This window comes from Eretmochelys imbricata, chromosome 1, assembly GCF_965152235.1.
Source record: "Eretmochelys imbricata isolate rEreImb1 chromosome 1, rEreImb1.hap1, whole genome shotgun sequence".
Lineage (NCBI taxonomy): Eukaryota > Metazoa > Chordata > Testudines > Cheloniidae > Eretmochelys > Eretmochelys imbricata.
In genome coordinates this window covers 15,411,140-15,428,203 of record NC_135572.1, presented here as the reverse complement: position 1 = coordinate 15,428,203, position 17,064 = coordinate 15,411,140, and the positions used below count along the sequence as shown (strand labels likewise).

The following is a 17,064-nucleotide window of genomic DNA, read 5'->3' as shown; positions in this document are numbered from 1 at the left end:
GATGGTGTAGGGCTGGCCGTGTCAGCTCTGCACCACCTAAGCATTCCTCAGAGATGCAGGGGAAAGGGGAAGGATTAATTGTCCAGTTAGGGCGGCTTTAGGGGCTGTTGGTGCGCCTGGTACAATATAAAGGGGCCGATGCTATGGATCACACAGCATTGAGTCCAAACGTAGCCATGCCAGAGGGTTAACAACAAAACGAAACCTCAGCCTTTGCTTTCCTTGCAGGTCTGGATTCCCTGCAAGACCCCAGTTCTCTGCCCAAAGAACCTCTGCTGTGCCTCTTTGTATCCAGGGCACAGTTACATTGCATCTGCCACAATAAATTAGCCACTTCCTGTAGTCACTGAGATATAGAGAGGTTAAATGGCTTGGCCAGTGGGACAGTGGTCCAGTTTATTCCTATTCTTGTGGCTGAACCTAGGGGCCAGATCTTGAACTGCTATAAAGCAACAGAACTACCTTACACCAGCTGAGAATCTGGCCCCACATCTCCTGACTCCCACACCCACGTTCTGTACATTGAACAATACTGCCTTAATAGAACGGCAAGTCTCTCCCTCTCATTTTCATTATTATTTAATTTAATCTGTTAGCTGCATGATAATAGGTTTTCTGAGCTTCTGAACTTTTGAATGAGTTCCTTGCCCAAGCTGGGTTTCCTCGGAAACTGCCTTTTTTTTTTGTTGTTGTTTATCTAAACAAAGAACTCTGCTGCTCAGTGCAGGCAGACCAGCTTCTACATCCTTCGGCCATAATGCATTTTTGTAGACGCTCCTATGACTAACTTGAATCCAGGCATTGTGATCATCAGGGTTGCATTTTTATGAGTAACACCGAGCACGTGTGTAATTAGACAAGCAAAAAGGCAAGCCTAAGGAGGTGAAAGGATAACTAATTTAGAGGCCAGCTCTGAATAAGAAGTGGGAGTGGGGCTGGGCAGAGTGGCTCAGAGATGCAGACTACACCAAGTCTCTGTTCTTAGCTTGCAGGGTTTTTTTTAAAAAAATCCCTAAATAAGGCAAAGCCACAGAAAGGGAGCGCTCAGTAGATCCTGGGACTATGCTGTTTGGGTGGTGATAACAGAAACAAGGCAGAGTGCAGCGGCAAATGCAATTTACAGGCTGCAGGACAGACTTTTCCTAACACACCCGTATCTGGGCACAGTATCGAAATTAAGAGCAACGTAATTTGTGTCCAAAGAAAGGACTTAACTTTCCACTCCTCTTCGTTATTATTAAACATATTCTGAGATGTGCTATCCTGCTTTCCTAACCTACAGAATGTTTAGAGTCTGGTAAGGGAGAGATGTGGGGGCGTCCGCAGCTTCTCTGTGCACAAATGTATTGCTGCTCGCGCTGTAAGGAGGCAGCATCGTGCAGTGGCTACCTGATAGGCGTTGGTGGGCTTGGGCTCTGTTCCCAGCTCTGCCATTGTATTGGTGTGAGAGGTTAATTTCTGTGCCTCAGTTTCCTCATCTGTAATGTGGGTCACAGGCTCTTTCTTCCTCTGTAAGGTGCTGGGATAGCACTTTTCTCTAGAGAGACATTAAAATAAATCTTACCTAGTCCCAGGAAACTGAAGACCCACTGAACTACTGAAGCAGTCTGAAGCCTTCTCTTTAAAGGAATAGAGAGAGGAGCAAATTCAACCTTCATCTTGGACCAAGTGTGTGATTCAAAAGGCACAGGACTTTCTTCAAGTGGGAAAAGCAGAGAGCAAAGTCTTTTGCATGTATTTACACCGTCTTACAGTACAGCAAGTTGTGCAACATACAGTGAGTACAGAGGTTGGTAATCTTGTGATCAGCAAGCCCAGCCCATTTCAGGAAGCGTGAGTAGAAGAATGTTCTCTGGGAGTAGACAGGGACTGTAAATCAAAGCCCTCAACAAATAAACAAACAAAAACCAGACAGTCACTTAGGGTTTCACAATCTTACCTCCTACTCACCATCCTTGAAATAGGCTCTCTTTAGGACCCTGATCTGACCTTTTATTCATTTGTGTCCCTATTTCCGGGGGGAGGGGGGAGGAGGGGGAAGGAGTTTCTTGTTTCTTTCCTCCAGCTGCTTGAAGTACTCAGCTGTGCATCTGCTTCTAGGAAGGGACTTGGTCTCTGGAGCATTCACACACACACACGCGCACACAATTGAGACATGGCCACGGAGAGACACTTTTCTTTCTCCCCATACAACGCTCCATGACAACTGTAAATGAGAATTGTTTTTGGTTTTCTTTTCTCTTATTATAGAAGGGACAAGCACAGGCAGGTCCATTGTTCACACTGTCAAGGGCTCTTGTATTTGCAGACTGTATGTAGCTGAAGGACCCATGCAAAATTCTCCCTCAGCAGTGCAGCTTTGGAAGCTGGAAATCCAGCTATTTCTTCTTTTAGAGCAAGGCAAATGCAGGGAGACAATATTACAAAATGAGGAAGACACAACAGCTGAGGGTGTTGGTGTCTGCTGGGCAGAGGCGAGAAGCTCTGTTGCTTTGGGGGTGATGAATCTGATTTTAAAAGGTTTACCTTGTAGATAAGGGACTGGATCTTTCATGGCTACTGCAGCTGGAGGGGGAGATTGGTAAGCAGGTTAGCGGAACTACAAAAGACTGCCAGTAGCAAAAATCCCCAACGGCGGGTGCTGGGACACTAGATGGGGAGGGCTCTGAGTTACTACAAAGAATTCTTTCCCAGGTATCTGGGTCCTGGGTCTTGCCCACATGCTCTGAGTCTAACTGATCACCATATTTGGGGTCAGGAAGGAATGTTCCCCAGGGTCAGATTGGCAGAGACCCTGGGTTTTTTTTGCCTTCCTCTGCAGAATGGGGCACGGGCCACATGCAGGTTTAAACTAGGGTAAATGGTGGATTCCTCTGTAACTTGAAGTCTTTAAATCATGATTTGCGGATTTCAGTAACTCAGCCAGAGGTTGTGGGTCTATTACAGCAGTGGGTGGGGGAGGTTCTATGCCCTGCAATGTGCAGAAGGTCAGCCTAGACGATCACAATGGTCCCTTCTGACCTTAAAGTCTCTGAGTCTGAGAACTCCACGAATATTGATGATGTGGGCGTACCATGGATTTATATAAATTCATTATGATATTTTCTGTCTTATCCATCCCTTTCCTAATGGTTCCTAACATTCTGTTAGCTGTTTTGATTGCTGCTGTACATTGAATGGATGTTTTCAGAGAACTATCCACAATGACTGCAAGATCTCTTTCTTGAGTGGTAACAGCTAATTTAAACCCCATCATTTTGTAGGTATAGTTGGGATTATGTTTTCCAGTGTGCATTACTTTGCATTTATCTACATTGAATTTCATCTGCCATTTTGGTGCCCAGTCTCCCAATTTTGTGGGATCCCTTTGCAACCCTTCTCAGTTTGCATCAGACTTAACTATCTTAAGGAATTTTGTATCAACTGCAACCTTTGCCAACTCACTATTTATTCCCTTTTTCCAGATCATTTATGAACATGTTGAATTGGACTGGTTCCAGTCCAGATTCTTAGGGAACAACACTATTTACCTCTCTCCATTCTGAAAACCGACTATTTAATCCTACCCTTTGTTTCCTGTCTTTTAACCACACACTGATCCATGAGAGGACCTTCCTTCTTATCGCATGACTTCTTACTTTGCTTAAGAGCCTTTGTTGAGGGACCTTGTCAAAAGCTTTCTGAAAATCTAAGTACACTATATCCACTGGATTGCCCTTGTCCACATGTTTGTTGACCCCTCAAAGAATTCTAACAGATTGGTGAGGCATGATTTCCCTTTACAAAAGCCACATTGACTCTTCCCCAATAAATTGTGTTCAGCTACGTGTGGAGCACCAGCTGTGGTCCTGGTATAACGTCCCATCAGTAGATGACTCGCTGCACTCTCCATTAGCTTCAGTTTCCAGAATAGCCCCAAGATAGAGCTCACTTGAATTGTCTGCTTTTGTGGTGACAAAAGCCTGGGGTTTTCAGCTGATTGATTTTAATGATTAAATTTGTAGTGAGAGAGAGAGAGAGAGAGAAAAGAGAAGATTCTGCCATCAGGTCTAAGAGCAAGGTGTGTGGTTAGAGGTGGGCAGCAAGAGGTTCTCTGATTGCACAGTTCACTTGGATCATGATCTCCATGATATTTGCTTGAATTATAAATGGGGCATGTGGCATATGATTGAGATAAGTGAGGTGGTGAACTCAACACTTACCAGAAGGGATTCATTTCTTCTAACAACCTTGAAGCGTACAGTAAACTTCTATCTTCTACTGTAAGGAGGAAAAATAGATTTGACAACTGGGAAACTAGACAACTCTTGTTCTGATTTATGTACTGCTTTCAAAGGCGGCAACAAGGACACCACCCTGGGAGTTGAAGATCTGAGTTCAGTTCCCTGCTCCGCCACTCACCAGCTGTGTGACTGTGGGCAAGTTTAGTTTCACTGTGCCTCGGTTTCCTCTTTATCAGGCGTTAAAGGTACACTTTCTATGGGAGATGCTTTGGAAATCTCTGGATAAAAATGGATACTGAAAAATTAGTGAGCTCGGAGGAGAGCTACCTTACTTTACTAAAGGAGCTCAATCTGCTTATCTTATTAAAGAGAATATCTGGTGCTAGATGGCTCTTTCACCCAGCAGACCAAAGTGTCACAAGATCCAGTTGAATGTGAAACAAGATGAAAATTTTTAAAGGAGGGTCTCTAACCAGCTTGCTAATAGGGGGTGATAAATTCTCCATTGCGTGGAGTTTTTATATCAACACTGTATGACTTTCTACTAGTACAACCACAAGTTTCTGAGCTAGATACAGGCTATAGATTTCCTGTATTAGACAAGACTAGATGATCAGAACGGACCTTTCTGGTCTTAAAGTATCTAAATCTAAAGTGCTTTTATCAGAGCTAAATAGTGTTTAGGCTTGTGATGGCTGAGAACATCCTGATGACTAACTTATGTCTGCTACAAACTTGTCCTTCCACCTGTTTCTTCACTGTGTCTTGTCTAAATCTTAGCTTGTGAACTCTCTGGGGCAGGGGCTGTCTCTGTGACTTGTTTGTTGTCTGTTATAACGGGATCCTGATTCCCCTGTGGGACCTTAGATGCTATTGCAATAGAAATAATTATCATTAAGTCTTCATTGTATAGATGGAGAATGGAGGTCCGGAGAGGCTAAGTGACTTTGCCAAAATCTCACAGGAAGTCTGTGGCAGGCAGGGCTGAGTACTGGTGTGCTCTAATCAGTAGATTATCCTTTCTCTGTAGCTTTGTCATCTAAACCACATGATATTTCTGCTCCCTGACCAGACGATTGAGCCTCCTTAACCAGAAGAATAATGGATAACAAACTCCAGGTACAAATTTTCAGATCTGTACTGAAGTTCACAAACTTTTTGGTGGATCACCAGCAGCAGTCTGAATAATATTATCCCCCCAAATCACTGAGAAACATTAATAGATTCCTTCCCTCTCCCCCACTAATGTATGGCCAGCTCTGATAATTAAGAAATTACTCAAGAAAATGAACTAATCCATTGCCAATCCCGTGTTGTGGTGTAAAGCCTAGAAGATAAAGGCTTTGCATCATAAAAGGACAATAAAGTAATAAACACTGGCAGAGAGACATTGGCTAACACTGGCAACTTTCTGATAACCAGAAGATTGCAAAGCTTGAAGGTTCAGAATTTACAAGTTGAAATCTCAGTTAAACCAGGGTCTGTGTATGTAAATGCCTTGGCGGGAGAGAAGCTGGGAAAGTGTTGGGTGCCTGTTAGAATGTGCAGGGCTGTCACAACGATTAAATGACTCCCTTGCACTGTGTGCAGTCCCCTGGAGAAAGATCTCCTTGAATTGTTTGACTCTGTCAATTAGGCTATTAATGCAGATGATCAAATTCTAAAGGCAGCCAAATTCTGCTAGCCTCCCTGACTGTCCCTGCCCCCACCTAATCAAGACAGTCTGGCCCTCCATCTGCCTGATATGTCTGGTCTGGAGCAGGTCAGGAATATCCTGACTGAAGTCTTTCAGCGGAAAATAACAATTTGTTGAAACCAAAATGTTTTGTGGAAGCACATTGGTTTTGATGAACTTCCAGTGAAACGCAAGCAGGCTTCAGAAACAAGGGTACTCAGGCTTCTGGGGTCTGTGGCAATGGGGCTGCCCCACCACATGGACTGTCCTAGAGCTTCCAGTGACTGCAGCTCTGGGGAAGTCCTGCCGGATGGACTGCCTCAGAGACAGGACTCCAGAGCTCTTTAGCTCCGTGTCCATAAACCAAGAGTGATGTGGAGTCGGGGAGCCTTGGAGTTTGGGCTCCCAGACTCAACTTCTTTAAGCAAAACTTTATTTGGAAACAAAGTGTTTGGGGTGGGCAGGGGTTTGGATTCCCCTTTAGTGGGAAACTGAGAAATTTCCGTTTCGTTCCAAAAAGGGAGCAATCTTTTTTCAGAATTTTGGAATTTCCCACAGAACGGAAATTCCGACTTTCAGTCAGCTCTAGGCTGGTCCTTCCCTCTGTGCACAAGAGGTAGGAACATTTCTTCTCACCTCATCCCATATGCCCCAAGGCTGGGCCCAACTGCAGTTGCAGTCACTGCATTCCCCTTTATGGAAGTGTCGTTCCTGCTGCTGGGGAATGTGGGCGGGATGGAGGTGAGGCCATGACACACACCTTGCACTTGGTGCCCTGTGCGGAGTAGCATAGGGTGAACTGTGCTATCCTGAGGCACAGTGCAACCCAGAGCTCCTACTATGGGCTTTATAGGCTTATGTTATGGGCTTGACGTCATAGACGCTGACTCCGTGGGTGCTCTGGGGCTGGAGCACCCATGGGGAAAAATTAGTGGGTGGTCTGCACCCACCGGCAGCCAAGCTCCCCTTCCCGCTCCCCCCAACCCACCTCACTTCCTCCTCCCCTGACTGCGCCGCATCTCCTCTCCTCCACCTACCTCCCAGCGCTTGCCACCGCCAAACAGCTGTAGCATACTCCGGGAGGAAGAGGGGAGGAGTGGGAACTTGGCACGCTCAGAGGAGGAGGTGGGGAAGAGGCAGGGCCTGGGTGGGGATTTGGGGAAGGAGTAGGAATAGGGGCAGGGAGGGGGCAGAGTTGGGGTGGGGACTTTGGGGAAGGGGTTGGAATGGGGGCTGGAGGAGGCGGGGCAGGGGTGGAGTTGGGGCAGGGCCGGGGACAGACAGGGGTTGAGCACTCACCAGCGCCAGTAGAAGTTGGCACCTATGCTTGACGTGGGTGAAATTCTATGGCCTTAGTTCTGCAGGTTAGACTAGATGATCATAATGGTTCCTTCTGGCCTTAAAATCTATGCATGGGGCAGCTCTGCACCGCTTCCAATGCAAGGCAGTAACAAAGCTTTTGGTGAGCATGATACAGTAAAAGCTGTGTTATCTGGCACTTTACCAACTGGGAAGCTCTAGAAACTGGCATTTAGGGAGGGGGTACAGCACCTGGGCTCTGGGAGAGAGTTTGGGTGCGGGAGGGGGCTTAGGACAGGTGGTTGAGGTGCTGGATCTGGGCGGCACTCACTCCCCGCAAGAGGCAACATGTCCCTGCTGCTCTGCGCGCTGCCTCTGCCTGCAGGTACCGCCCCTGGAGCTCCCATTGGCTGCGGTCCCCAGCCAATGGGAGCTGTGGGGGCAGTGCATGGAGCCCCCGTGGCCATTCCTCCACCTAGGAGCAGTGGGGACATGTTGCCACTTGTAGGGAGCCGCCCGAGGTGAGTGCTGCCCGGATCCAGCACCCAAAAACCCTTCCACGCCGCAACCCGCTGCCCCAAGCCCCCTCCCCACCCAAACTCCCTCTCTCTTAGTTAACGAGAATTTTTGACTTACTGGCACGCCCCATTCCCCCAACATGCCAGATAACAAAGCTATTACTGTATATGGAGTCCACTGGCACAGCTTGAAGATCTGCACTGCTGGGGAGAGGAGGGCAGAAGGCTACGGTGTGAGTCATGCAGGGCTTGTGGCCCAGAACTTGGCCTCAGTGTGCCATTAATTCCTCATCGATTTCAGTGGTGAGTTCATGGTAAAAACTAATGTCATGATACAGCCCTTGGAAAGCAGGAATTATGACCATACTCAATGCATGGCCATATGGAGGGGTCGGTCTGTCTGCACTGAGCCCAGAAGAGTGATCATTAAATAGCTTGAGATCAAATAGCTCTTTAAAGTGCATAGCTGAAATGCTACATGGTAAGTTAAAAGGTAACCCAGGGGTCATTTCTGCCAGGCAAATGAAAATGTCCTGTCATGAGAGCAGATGCAAATCCCACGTTATTTATGGCTACTTGAAAACTTCAAATGTAATTCCCTTGTAATGGACAAGAATGAAATTAGAAAGCTACTCACCGGATACATGCCATGTAGTCACAGAGTAATTACACGAATACTTGAATGCTGCTATAGCTCCTTAAATATGTTGCCAAACAGCAGTGACAGTGTTCCCATTAAAACACTCCTAAAGATCGTAGAAAACATACATTTTAACTGGGATGCAGTTAAACTGCTATTTGCATTACAGTAGGGCCTGAGGCCCCAGCTGAGACACAGATCCCCTTGTGCTGGGTGCTGTACTAATGCATAATAACAGGTGCTACATGTAACATTTTGCAGAGAACAGTTTGTTCCATTAATTTCGCCCCTTTCTTTGTTTGCAAATTACTAGCACTTTCAATTTGTACATCAGTAAAAACTGTTCAGTGACTGGTCTATGTTGACTTATTTCAGCCTAGATTTTTGCTTGCAAGTCAGTTGCTGCAGCAGTTGCACTGGGTATTCCTTAGAGGCCTGATTCGGAGAGGTGAGGAGCACCTCCCCAGAGCTGTAGAGAGCCCTCTTTTCCTTTCAGGAGGTGCCTAGCACCTCACAGATACCGCCCTTTGTGGTGCTGAGCTGCTGGTCTCCTCAGTAATGCGGTATTGTTAATTGGACAACTTCTTAACTCCCTTAGCTGTCAAGATAGGCACACACACACATTTCTGATGCAAATACGCTCTGGATGTTTATTGCCGAGTCTCTTTAACACATAGTGGACAATTGTGGAATAACCAATCTCTCAGGGAAGTTTGCTTCCTTACCCTCATCAGTGAGTAGGTAGTTCCTGCCCTGAAGCATGCATTTACTGATGTATCCCTTCCCCCTTGACCCAGGACAGCTGTGGATGTTCTCATTGCTATAAAGATCTAATTCCTGTGTGGGTCCTGCTAAACTCGTGACCTTAATTATATCTTGTGGCTATGAGTTCCATCGGTTAGCAAAGTGCTGTGTGGCTTTAAATCTCGATCAGTTTTAACCTTTTTGCCTTTCATTATCATTGACCATTTGCTGCAGTGAAGCGTACTCGCATATTACGGCTGCAGAGGGGAGTCTCTGGGGTCATGCCTGGGTTTTGCTGCAAAGACCCAGGCAGGCAGCCGCTGCGTGAGAGGAAGGTGGTTGGTGTTCTGAGAAGACCCTGGGCTGCTCCTTCCTTCTATAGTCCTAGACTGGAGTTTTGCAGTGTGGGTGGGGCTTCCCCCTCCCATAGCCAATCAGAAAGAGTTCTGAGAAAGCGGACAGGATACGAACCAACCTTCTCCTCTCAGAACAGGAGAGAGGCGGAGCTAGGGAGGGAGGTGCCAGTGGTGGTCCCTCCCAGACAGAGGGAATGCTCAACCTGCTCCTCTTGCCTTAGCCCAACAGGAACACCTGGGGAAAAGAAACCCCGCAAAGGGGGTGTTTTGAAATCTGTTATCTCAGGGCTTTGCTCTCTGGGAGAGGCTGCCTCTCTGTGGGGAGAAAACCTCTAAAGGGTTATGGAGCACCGAAAGTTCTTTTAATGAGACTTTGCTGAGCATAGCTATTGGAGAATGGCAGCCTACCCCATCCCTTCCTCACCATATATAGCTGTGCCCCTCTTCATTGCTTTCCACTGGTGCACAGCAATTGCACTGAGCAGCGATAGTCATAAGGAATTCAAAGGGTGACCTTCCTGCTGTCATTGATCTGTCAGTTCCTGCACAGAGACACCTTGTATAAATCTTTGCCTGCTGCAGCTCATGAAAGGATGCTGTCAAGCGGCCGCTTCTGCAGCTCCCACAGCGCTTCTGCCTCACACAAGGGCGCCGTTAGAAACTAGGTGCAAACGTTCATCTCTAGCAGTCAACAGATTGTTTTTAAAGACTAGAGAGAACTAAAAAGGCTGCCATCGCAACTGAGGGGGATGGGTTTTGTTTTGTTTTAAACCAGACTAGGTTTAAAACACAGGCAAAACCCTGACCTTGGAAACACACGGGGAGCAAAAGATATTGGAGTGATGCTCTCTGGTTGGGGGCACAGCACATTCCACAGTATCCTTAATGTTACTCGAAAAAGGAGCAGTAATGAAAAATTGAAATACTCTGTTGCAATAGGGTTGAAAGAGAAACAGAGTCCTTTAACCTCATTGAAACAGCCGTATGTAACCACACTCTGAATGTGTCACTAAAGCTAAGTGTAATGTGGTGTGCATTAATTAAACAGTTCTTTTTTAAATAGAAAATGCCTTAAACTGGGACTAATTAGTTTCTTACGGGATGATAAAAACCATTATTTTACTTGGTAAAAAACACTTCGGGTGAATACAAGGCATCTCTGCTTTCCAGAGTACCAGCTGTATTCATCAAGTGCTTGGCAGCTGCGGCAGCAGTTTGGAGGAGACAAGGGATCATGGTCTGGGGAAGATCAGCCACAGCAGATGAACAATTCAATGCACATGATCCTAGAGATTTTTGACACATTGGAACTCAAAATTAACAGAGGAAAAAAAACCCCACACTGTTACTGACCCAAAGCCTAGCAGAGTGTTAATTTGAGATCAGGAAGAGCTTATTTATCATAGACTGGAAATAAGGCATTCGTACCAGAAATAAGGTGTACATTTTTGACAGTGAGAGTAATTAACTATTAGAACAGTTTATCAAGGTTCATGGTGGATTCTCCATCACTGATCATTTTAAAATCAAGATGGGATGTTTTTCTAAAAGCTCTGCTCTAGGAATTATTTTGGGGAAGTTCTATGGCTTATGCTATACAGGAGGTTAGACGATCACAACAGTCCCTTCTGGCCTTGGAATCTATGAAATGGGTGCAGTATAATATCAGAGCATCTTTACCAATGTGCAGTAAATTAATAGACAGAGGTGGAAGGATGGGCTTGTTTGGGAGTCAGAAGATTTGGGTTCAGTTTCTGGCTTTGACACTGGTTTCCTATGTGACCTTGGGCAAGTCACTTATAATATCTGTGCTTCCATTTCCCTACCTGTAAAAGGGATGGCAATACATTTCCTCAGAGAGGTGGTGGGAGGCTAAACCACTAATGTCTGAAGCTCCAAGATACCACGGTGACGAAAGTCAGAAAAAGCTCTATAAATAAAGACTCCAACTGACTTTCAAAAGAGCCTCAGGGAAACTCCTACTGAAATTCCAGCTCTTAGCCCGGTCCAATTTCTTTCCTGCGCCCCCAGGACAGTTCTGGTTGCAATATCTTTCCTCTTTGTTTTCCTTCTCCTCTTCTCTGCTAGGTTGAGAATGCTTCTCTTTAGAGGAGGAGATGGTTTGATGGGAATTAATTGATCTTTAACTATTCATGGTAAATAGGCCCAATGGCCTGTGATGGGATGTTAGATGGGGTGGGATCTGAGTTACTACAGAGAATTCTTTCCTGGGTATCTGGCTGGTGAATCTTGCCCACATGCTCAGGGGTCAGCTGATCGCCGTATTTGGGGTTGGGAAGGAATTTTCCTCCAGGGCAGATTGGAAGAGGCCCTGGGGGTTTTTCGCCTTCCTCTGCAGCATGGGGCATGGGTCACTTGCTGGAGGATTCTCTGCTCCTTGAAGTCTTTAAACCATAATTTGAGGAGTTCAGTAGCTCAGACATAGGTGAGAGGTTTATTGCAGGAGTGGGTGGGTGAGATTCGGTGGCCTGCATTGTGCAGGAGGTCAGACTAGATGATCATAATGGTCCCTTCTGACCTTAATATCTATGAGTCTATAAGAGCACAAAGGAGGGATCTGAGAAGTAAACTTCCCAGAATAATGATTCTGGGCATGGGGAGGACACCCTGGATCAGCTTGCGCTGGATTGCCCACTGTACTGACCTCTCAGTATTTTATTTAGTGTACTGTCAACACCCCAGGGCTGGTGCCTCAGTAACAGCTCCTGGCAAAGTACTGCAAATACACCCTGATATTTAAATTCCTCCTATTCTAGCGAATGCCCAGCTATTTGACATGCATGGCCACACACCCCACTCACCTTTAAATAAGGCTGCGAGTTTGTCATGGAGGTCGCAGAAGTCATGGATTCTGTCACTTTCCGCGACATCTGTGAAATTCCGCAGCTGCAGCGGCCAGTGTTGCTGACGTCAGTGTTGCTGACGTACAGTAGCTGGTGCGGCTGGCCCCAGGGACTGCCTGAGCAGCGGTCCCAGGTTGGCTTGGCTAACAGCTGGAGCGTGGCCCCAGGAACCACTTGAGCAGAAGCTGGTGCAGCTGGACTTGGGGGGTCCCCTGGGAAGCTAAGATTTAGTCAGGGGTGTTTTTAGTAAAAGTCATGGACAGTCAAGGGCCATGAGTTTTTGTTTATTGCCCGTGACCTGTCCATGACTTTTACTAAAATACCTGTGACTAAATGTTAGCCTTACTGTGACACTGCATCCCGTATTCGTCATAGTGATATTATTATGATATGAGTATGGCATAATTATGATGTATTTTATGCAAGATAGGTCATGTGAGATATCATTGGAAAGGTTATAATGTACTGAATATGATTATCCTATTTGTATGCATGTATCATTTTTATATGTTGAATAGGACTGGTCCCCTCCCCTGCCAGCTAGGCATGAGCAGCTCTGTGACATGAAGACTTGGCTTTGGTAGTGAGGAACGGCCAGAGTTGAGCTATGCAACATTTAGCTGTTCCTGGGATTTCTTGAGAATTAATGCACAGTACATCAACCAATCAGATGTCACCAGTCCTCCTTCAGTCTTCCATTCAGTGACTACATGCATCTGTTTGCTATTAAATAGTACCTTCATGGATATGCTCTCTTTCATCTGAAGAGCTCCAAGTGCATGACAAGTAGGCATATGTTTATTATGTCCATTTTAAGGATGGGGAAACTGAGGCACAGGCAAAGTCACCTTGATATTATGACAGTGGGTGTACCCTAGAAATGCCCTAGAAAAATAGTGAAGTACCCGAGGTCACACAAAAAATCAGTGACAGTCTTGAATAAAGCTCAGGTCCTCCCAGTCCTCTGCTTTATCCACTAGACCATGCTGTGTTCTACATGTGTTGTAAAAACCTAACCCTATCTATCTTGGGTACTTATATTGCCTCTATTACCCTAGTATCTGAGCAGCTCATGATCTGTTAATGTATTTATCACAGAACCCACGTGAGGTAGGAAAACGCTATTATATCCCTATTTTACAGATAGGGAACTGGGGCACACAGAGACTAAATGACTAAAGTCATACAAAAAGTCTGTGTCAGAGCCAGGAATTAAACCGAAGTCTCCCTAGTCTAGGACTTGGGTTCAAGTCTCTGCTTCACAAACCACTGGACCATCGTTCCTCTCTGCACCATCCAAATCCATAGCAACTTTCCCATTGGCTTCAGTTGGTGCAGCACTAGGTCCTAAGTAGGTAGGAGACAGAGCTAAAGGTAAAGAGTGAAATCCTGGCCTCTTTGAAGTTAGTTGGGATCAGATGATTTACATAGCACAATTGTTTCCGCTGTTGGTATTTTCCCATCATTACACAACCATCTGCATGAGATAAAAGCTCTTCCTGTATACTGCTGCTGCTATTTAAACATAAGGCATTTTATTTATTTAACCTTCTGTCCTTTATGAGTGAGATTTAAAGCCAGCAAATCAATTCAACTGATTGGTGCTAATGTGCTTTACTTGCAGAAAGAGATTACATTATTTTCTGTATCTTATTTCTGAAAATGAATCAGCAGCTAGGTTTCAGGGCGGTTTTTTTAACTGCAAAAACAAACAGCCTTTACCAAAGGCATTTTGATATTGTCTCATTATGGAGCTTATTACAGCCTCTTGCTCTAACTGGTGTCTGCAAAGCAGTGAATTTATACCATCCTCTGTCTGCAAATACTGTATCGTATGTGCTGGTGCCATATCTCATGTAGAATAAGGCTAGCTGTATATAACAAAGCATTTTATTTCTCCTTTTTTTAAAAAGACCTATTAAGAAGTAGAGTGAAATGATGCTAGTTGCACACATGCAAGATGTAAGTATCAACAGATATTTTAAAGCTTCTTTCAAATATTGTAGCAAAATTATTTGTATTAAAGTAACGTCTGGAGTCTCCAAATGAGGTCAAAGCCCCATTGTGTGAGGTGCTGGACATAGTGAGACATAGTCCCTGACCTGAAGACTTTGCAGTCTAAATAGATGAAGGATGGGAGAGATGAGAAGATATATGATTTGATCAAGATCAGTGTCAGGAGTGGAGGTAGAACGAAGGGTTCCTAACTCCCAGTCTAGTAACCTATCTGCTGGACCGCACTATCTCTGTTATACTTACGACAACTAATCACACCAATAGCTTTTAAGGCAACAAATATGAAACAACAGAGCAATAATATCACTGCGCAATACAAGAGCAGTCGAGGATCATCTAGCCCTCTGACTACTACTCAATGCTACTCCTCCAGATGGGCATTAAAGATACTGTGAGGTGTGACTCTGAGCAGATCAGAAGTGATTACCAGGATCTGGGAGTAAGGGGGAAGGAGTTGGGAGCACAGGTCATGTTCTCTTTGATCCTTCCAGTCAAGGTAGGGGCCTAGCCAGAGACAGATGCATCCTGGAGGCGAATGGCTGGCTGCGGGGATGGTGTCATCAGGAGGGCTTTGGCTTCCTTGACCATGGGATGCTGTTCTGGGAAGAAGGAATGCTGAGCAGAGATGGGTCCACGTCATGAAGAGGGCTTCAAATTAGGTTCAGTGGGGGCAGGAAACAAAAGCCCACAGGTAAATCAAAAACATGGAGACTTGGGAGAAGGGTTGGAATCTGTGGGGAGCATGGGCTGTGATAGCAGGGATAAAGGAGAGACAAGAGAGAACATGGGGTGGGGGGGAAATCAAATCAGTATCTTAGATGCATATTAACGCAAGAAGTATGGGGAATAAATGGGAAGAACTAGAAATACTAGTGAATAATCACACGTATGACACAGTTGGCATCACAGAGACTTGGTGGGTTAATACCCATGACTAGAATATTGGTAGAGAAGGGTACAGCTTGCTCAGGAAGGACAGGCTGGGAAAAAAGAGAGCATGTGTTGCCTTGTATATCAAAGATGGATATACTTGGATTGAGTCTGAGATGGAAATAAGAAACAGTCTTGTTGAAAGTCTCTGAGTAAGTAAAAAAGGGATAAAAAACCAAGGGTGATGTCATGGTAGGGGTTTACCACAGACCTGCCTTACTAGGATAAGGCTTTTTTTAAAACATCTAACAAAATCACCCAAAGCACAGGGCTTGGTGGTGATGGCCGACTTCAGACACCTGCTGGGAAAATACAACAGGGCCCAGATTATCCAACAAGGTCTTGGAATGTGCATTGGAGACAATTTTTTATTTCAGAAGGTGGAGACAGCTACCAGGGGAGAGCCTGTTCTAGATCTGATTTTGACAAATAGGGAGGAACTGGTTGAGAATTTGGAAGTGGAAGGCAGCTTGGGTGAAAGTGATCATGAGATGTTTCAGAGTAGCAGCCGTGTTAGTCTGTATCCGCAAAAAGAAAAGGAGGACTTGTGGCACCTTAGAGACTAACCAATTTATATGAGCATAAGCTTTCGTGAGCTACAGCTCACTTCATCGGATGAAATGATAGAGTTCATGATTCTAAGGAATGTTGGGAGGGAAAACAGCAGAATAAAGACAGTAGATTTCAAGAAGGCAGATGTTAGCAAACTCAGGGAGTTGGTAGGTAAGATCCCATGGGAAGCAAGTCTAAGGGGAAAAACAGTTTGAGACAGTTGGCAGTTTTTCAAAGAGACATTAATAAGGGCACAAGAGCAAACTATCCCACTGTGTAGGAAAGATAGGAAGTATGGCAAGGGACCACGCTGGCTTAACCAGGAGATCTTCAATAATCTGTAAATCAAAAAAGAGTCCTACATAATGTGGAAACTAGGTCAAATTGCAAAGGATGAATATAAACAAACAACACAAGCATGAGATTAAAGTAGTTAGAGACATGAAGGGTAACAAGACAACATTTTATAAATGCATTAGAAGAAAGAGGAAGACCAAGGACAGGGTGGGCCTGTTACTCAATGAGGGGGGGAAACAATAACAGAAAAGGTGGAAATGGCAGAAATGTGAAATGACTTTTTTGTTTCAGTTTTCACCAGAAAGGTTAGTAGTGCTTGGACGTCTAACATAGTGAATGCAAGTGAAAATGAGGTAAGATCAGAGGCTAAAATAGGGAAAGAACAAGTTAAAAATTACTTAGAGAAGTTAGATGTCTTCAAGTCACCAGGGCCTGATGAAATACATCCTAGAACACTCAAGGAGCTGGCTGAGGAGATATCCGAGCCATTAGTGATTATCTTTGAAAAGTCATGGAAGATGAGAGAGATTCCAGAAGACTGGAAAAGGGCAAATATAGTGTCAAGCTATAAAAAGGGAAATAAGGACAACCCAGGGCAATTACAGACCAGTCATCTTAACTTCAGTACCTGGAAAGATAATGGAGCCAATAATCAAGCAATCATTTTACAAACACCTACAAGAGAATAAAGTGATAAGTAACAGTCAACATGGATTTGTCAAGAACAAATTGCGTCAAACCGACCCAATAGCTTTCTCTGACAGGGTAATAAGCCTTGTGGATGGGGGGAAGCAGTAGATGTGGTATATCTTGACTTTAGTAAGGCTTTTGATACTGTCTTGCATGACCTTCTCATAAACAATCTAGGGAAATACAGCCCAGATGGAGCTATTATAAGGTGGGTGCATAACTGGTTGGAAAACGGTTCCCAGAGGGTTGTTGCCAGTGGT

The 17,064-nt window shown here is 45.1% G+C and overlaps 1 protein-coding gene across 1 annotated transcript in view; it reads right to left on the bottom strand.

Annotated features, from left to right (window-relative positions):
* The window catches only part of MOGAT2 (monoacylglycerol O-acyltransferase 2), a 56,978-nt gene extending 55,292 nt beyond the window's left edge, over positions 1-1,686 (bottom strand). The window contains exon 1 of the mRNA XM_077841863.1: positions 1,565-1,686. Within this exon, the coding sequence (XP_077697989.1) occupies positions 1,565-1,658 (94 nt within the window). The 5' untranslated portion in view covers positions 1,659-1,686. The remainder of the gene's footprint in view (positions 1-1,564) is intronic.
* Positions 1,687-17,064: the final 15,378 nt, after the last annotated feature.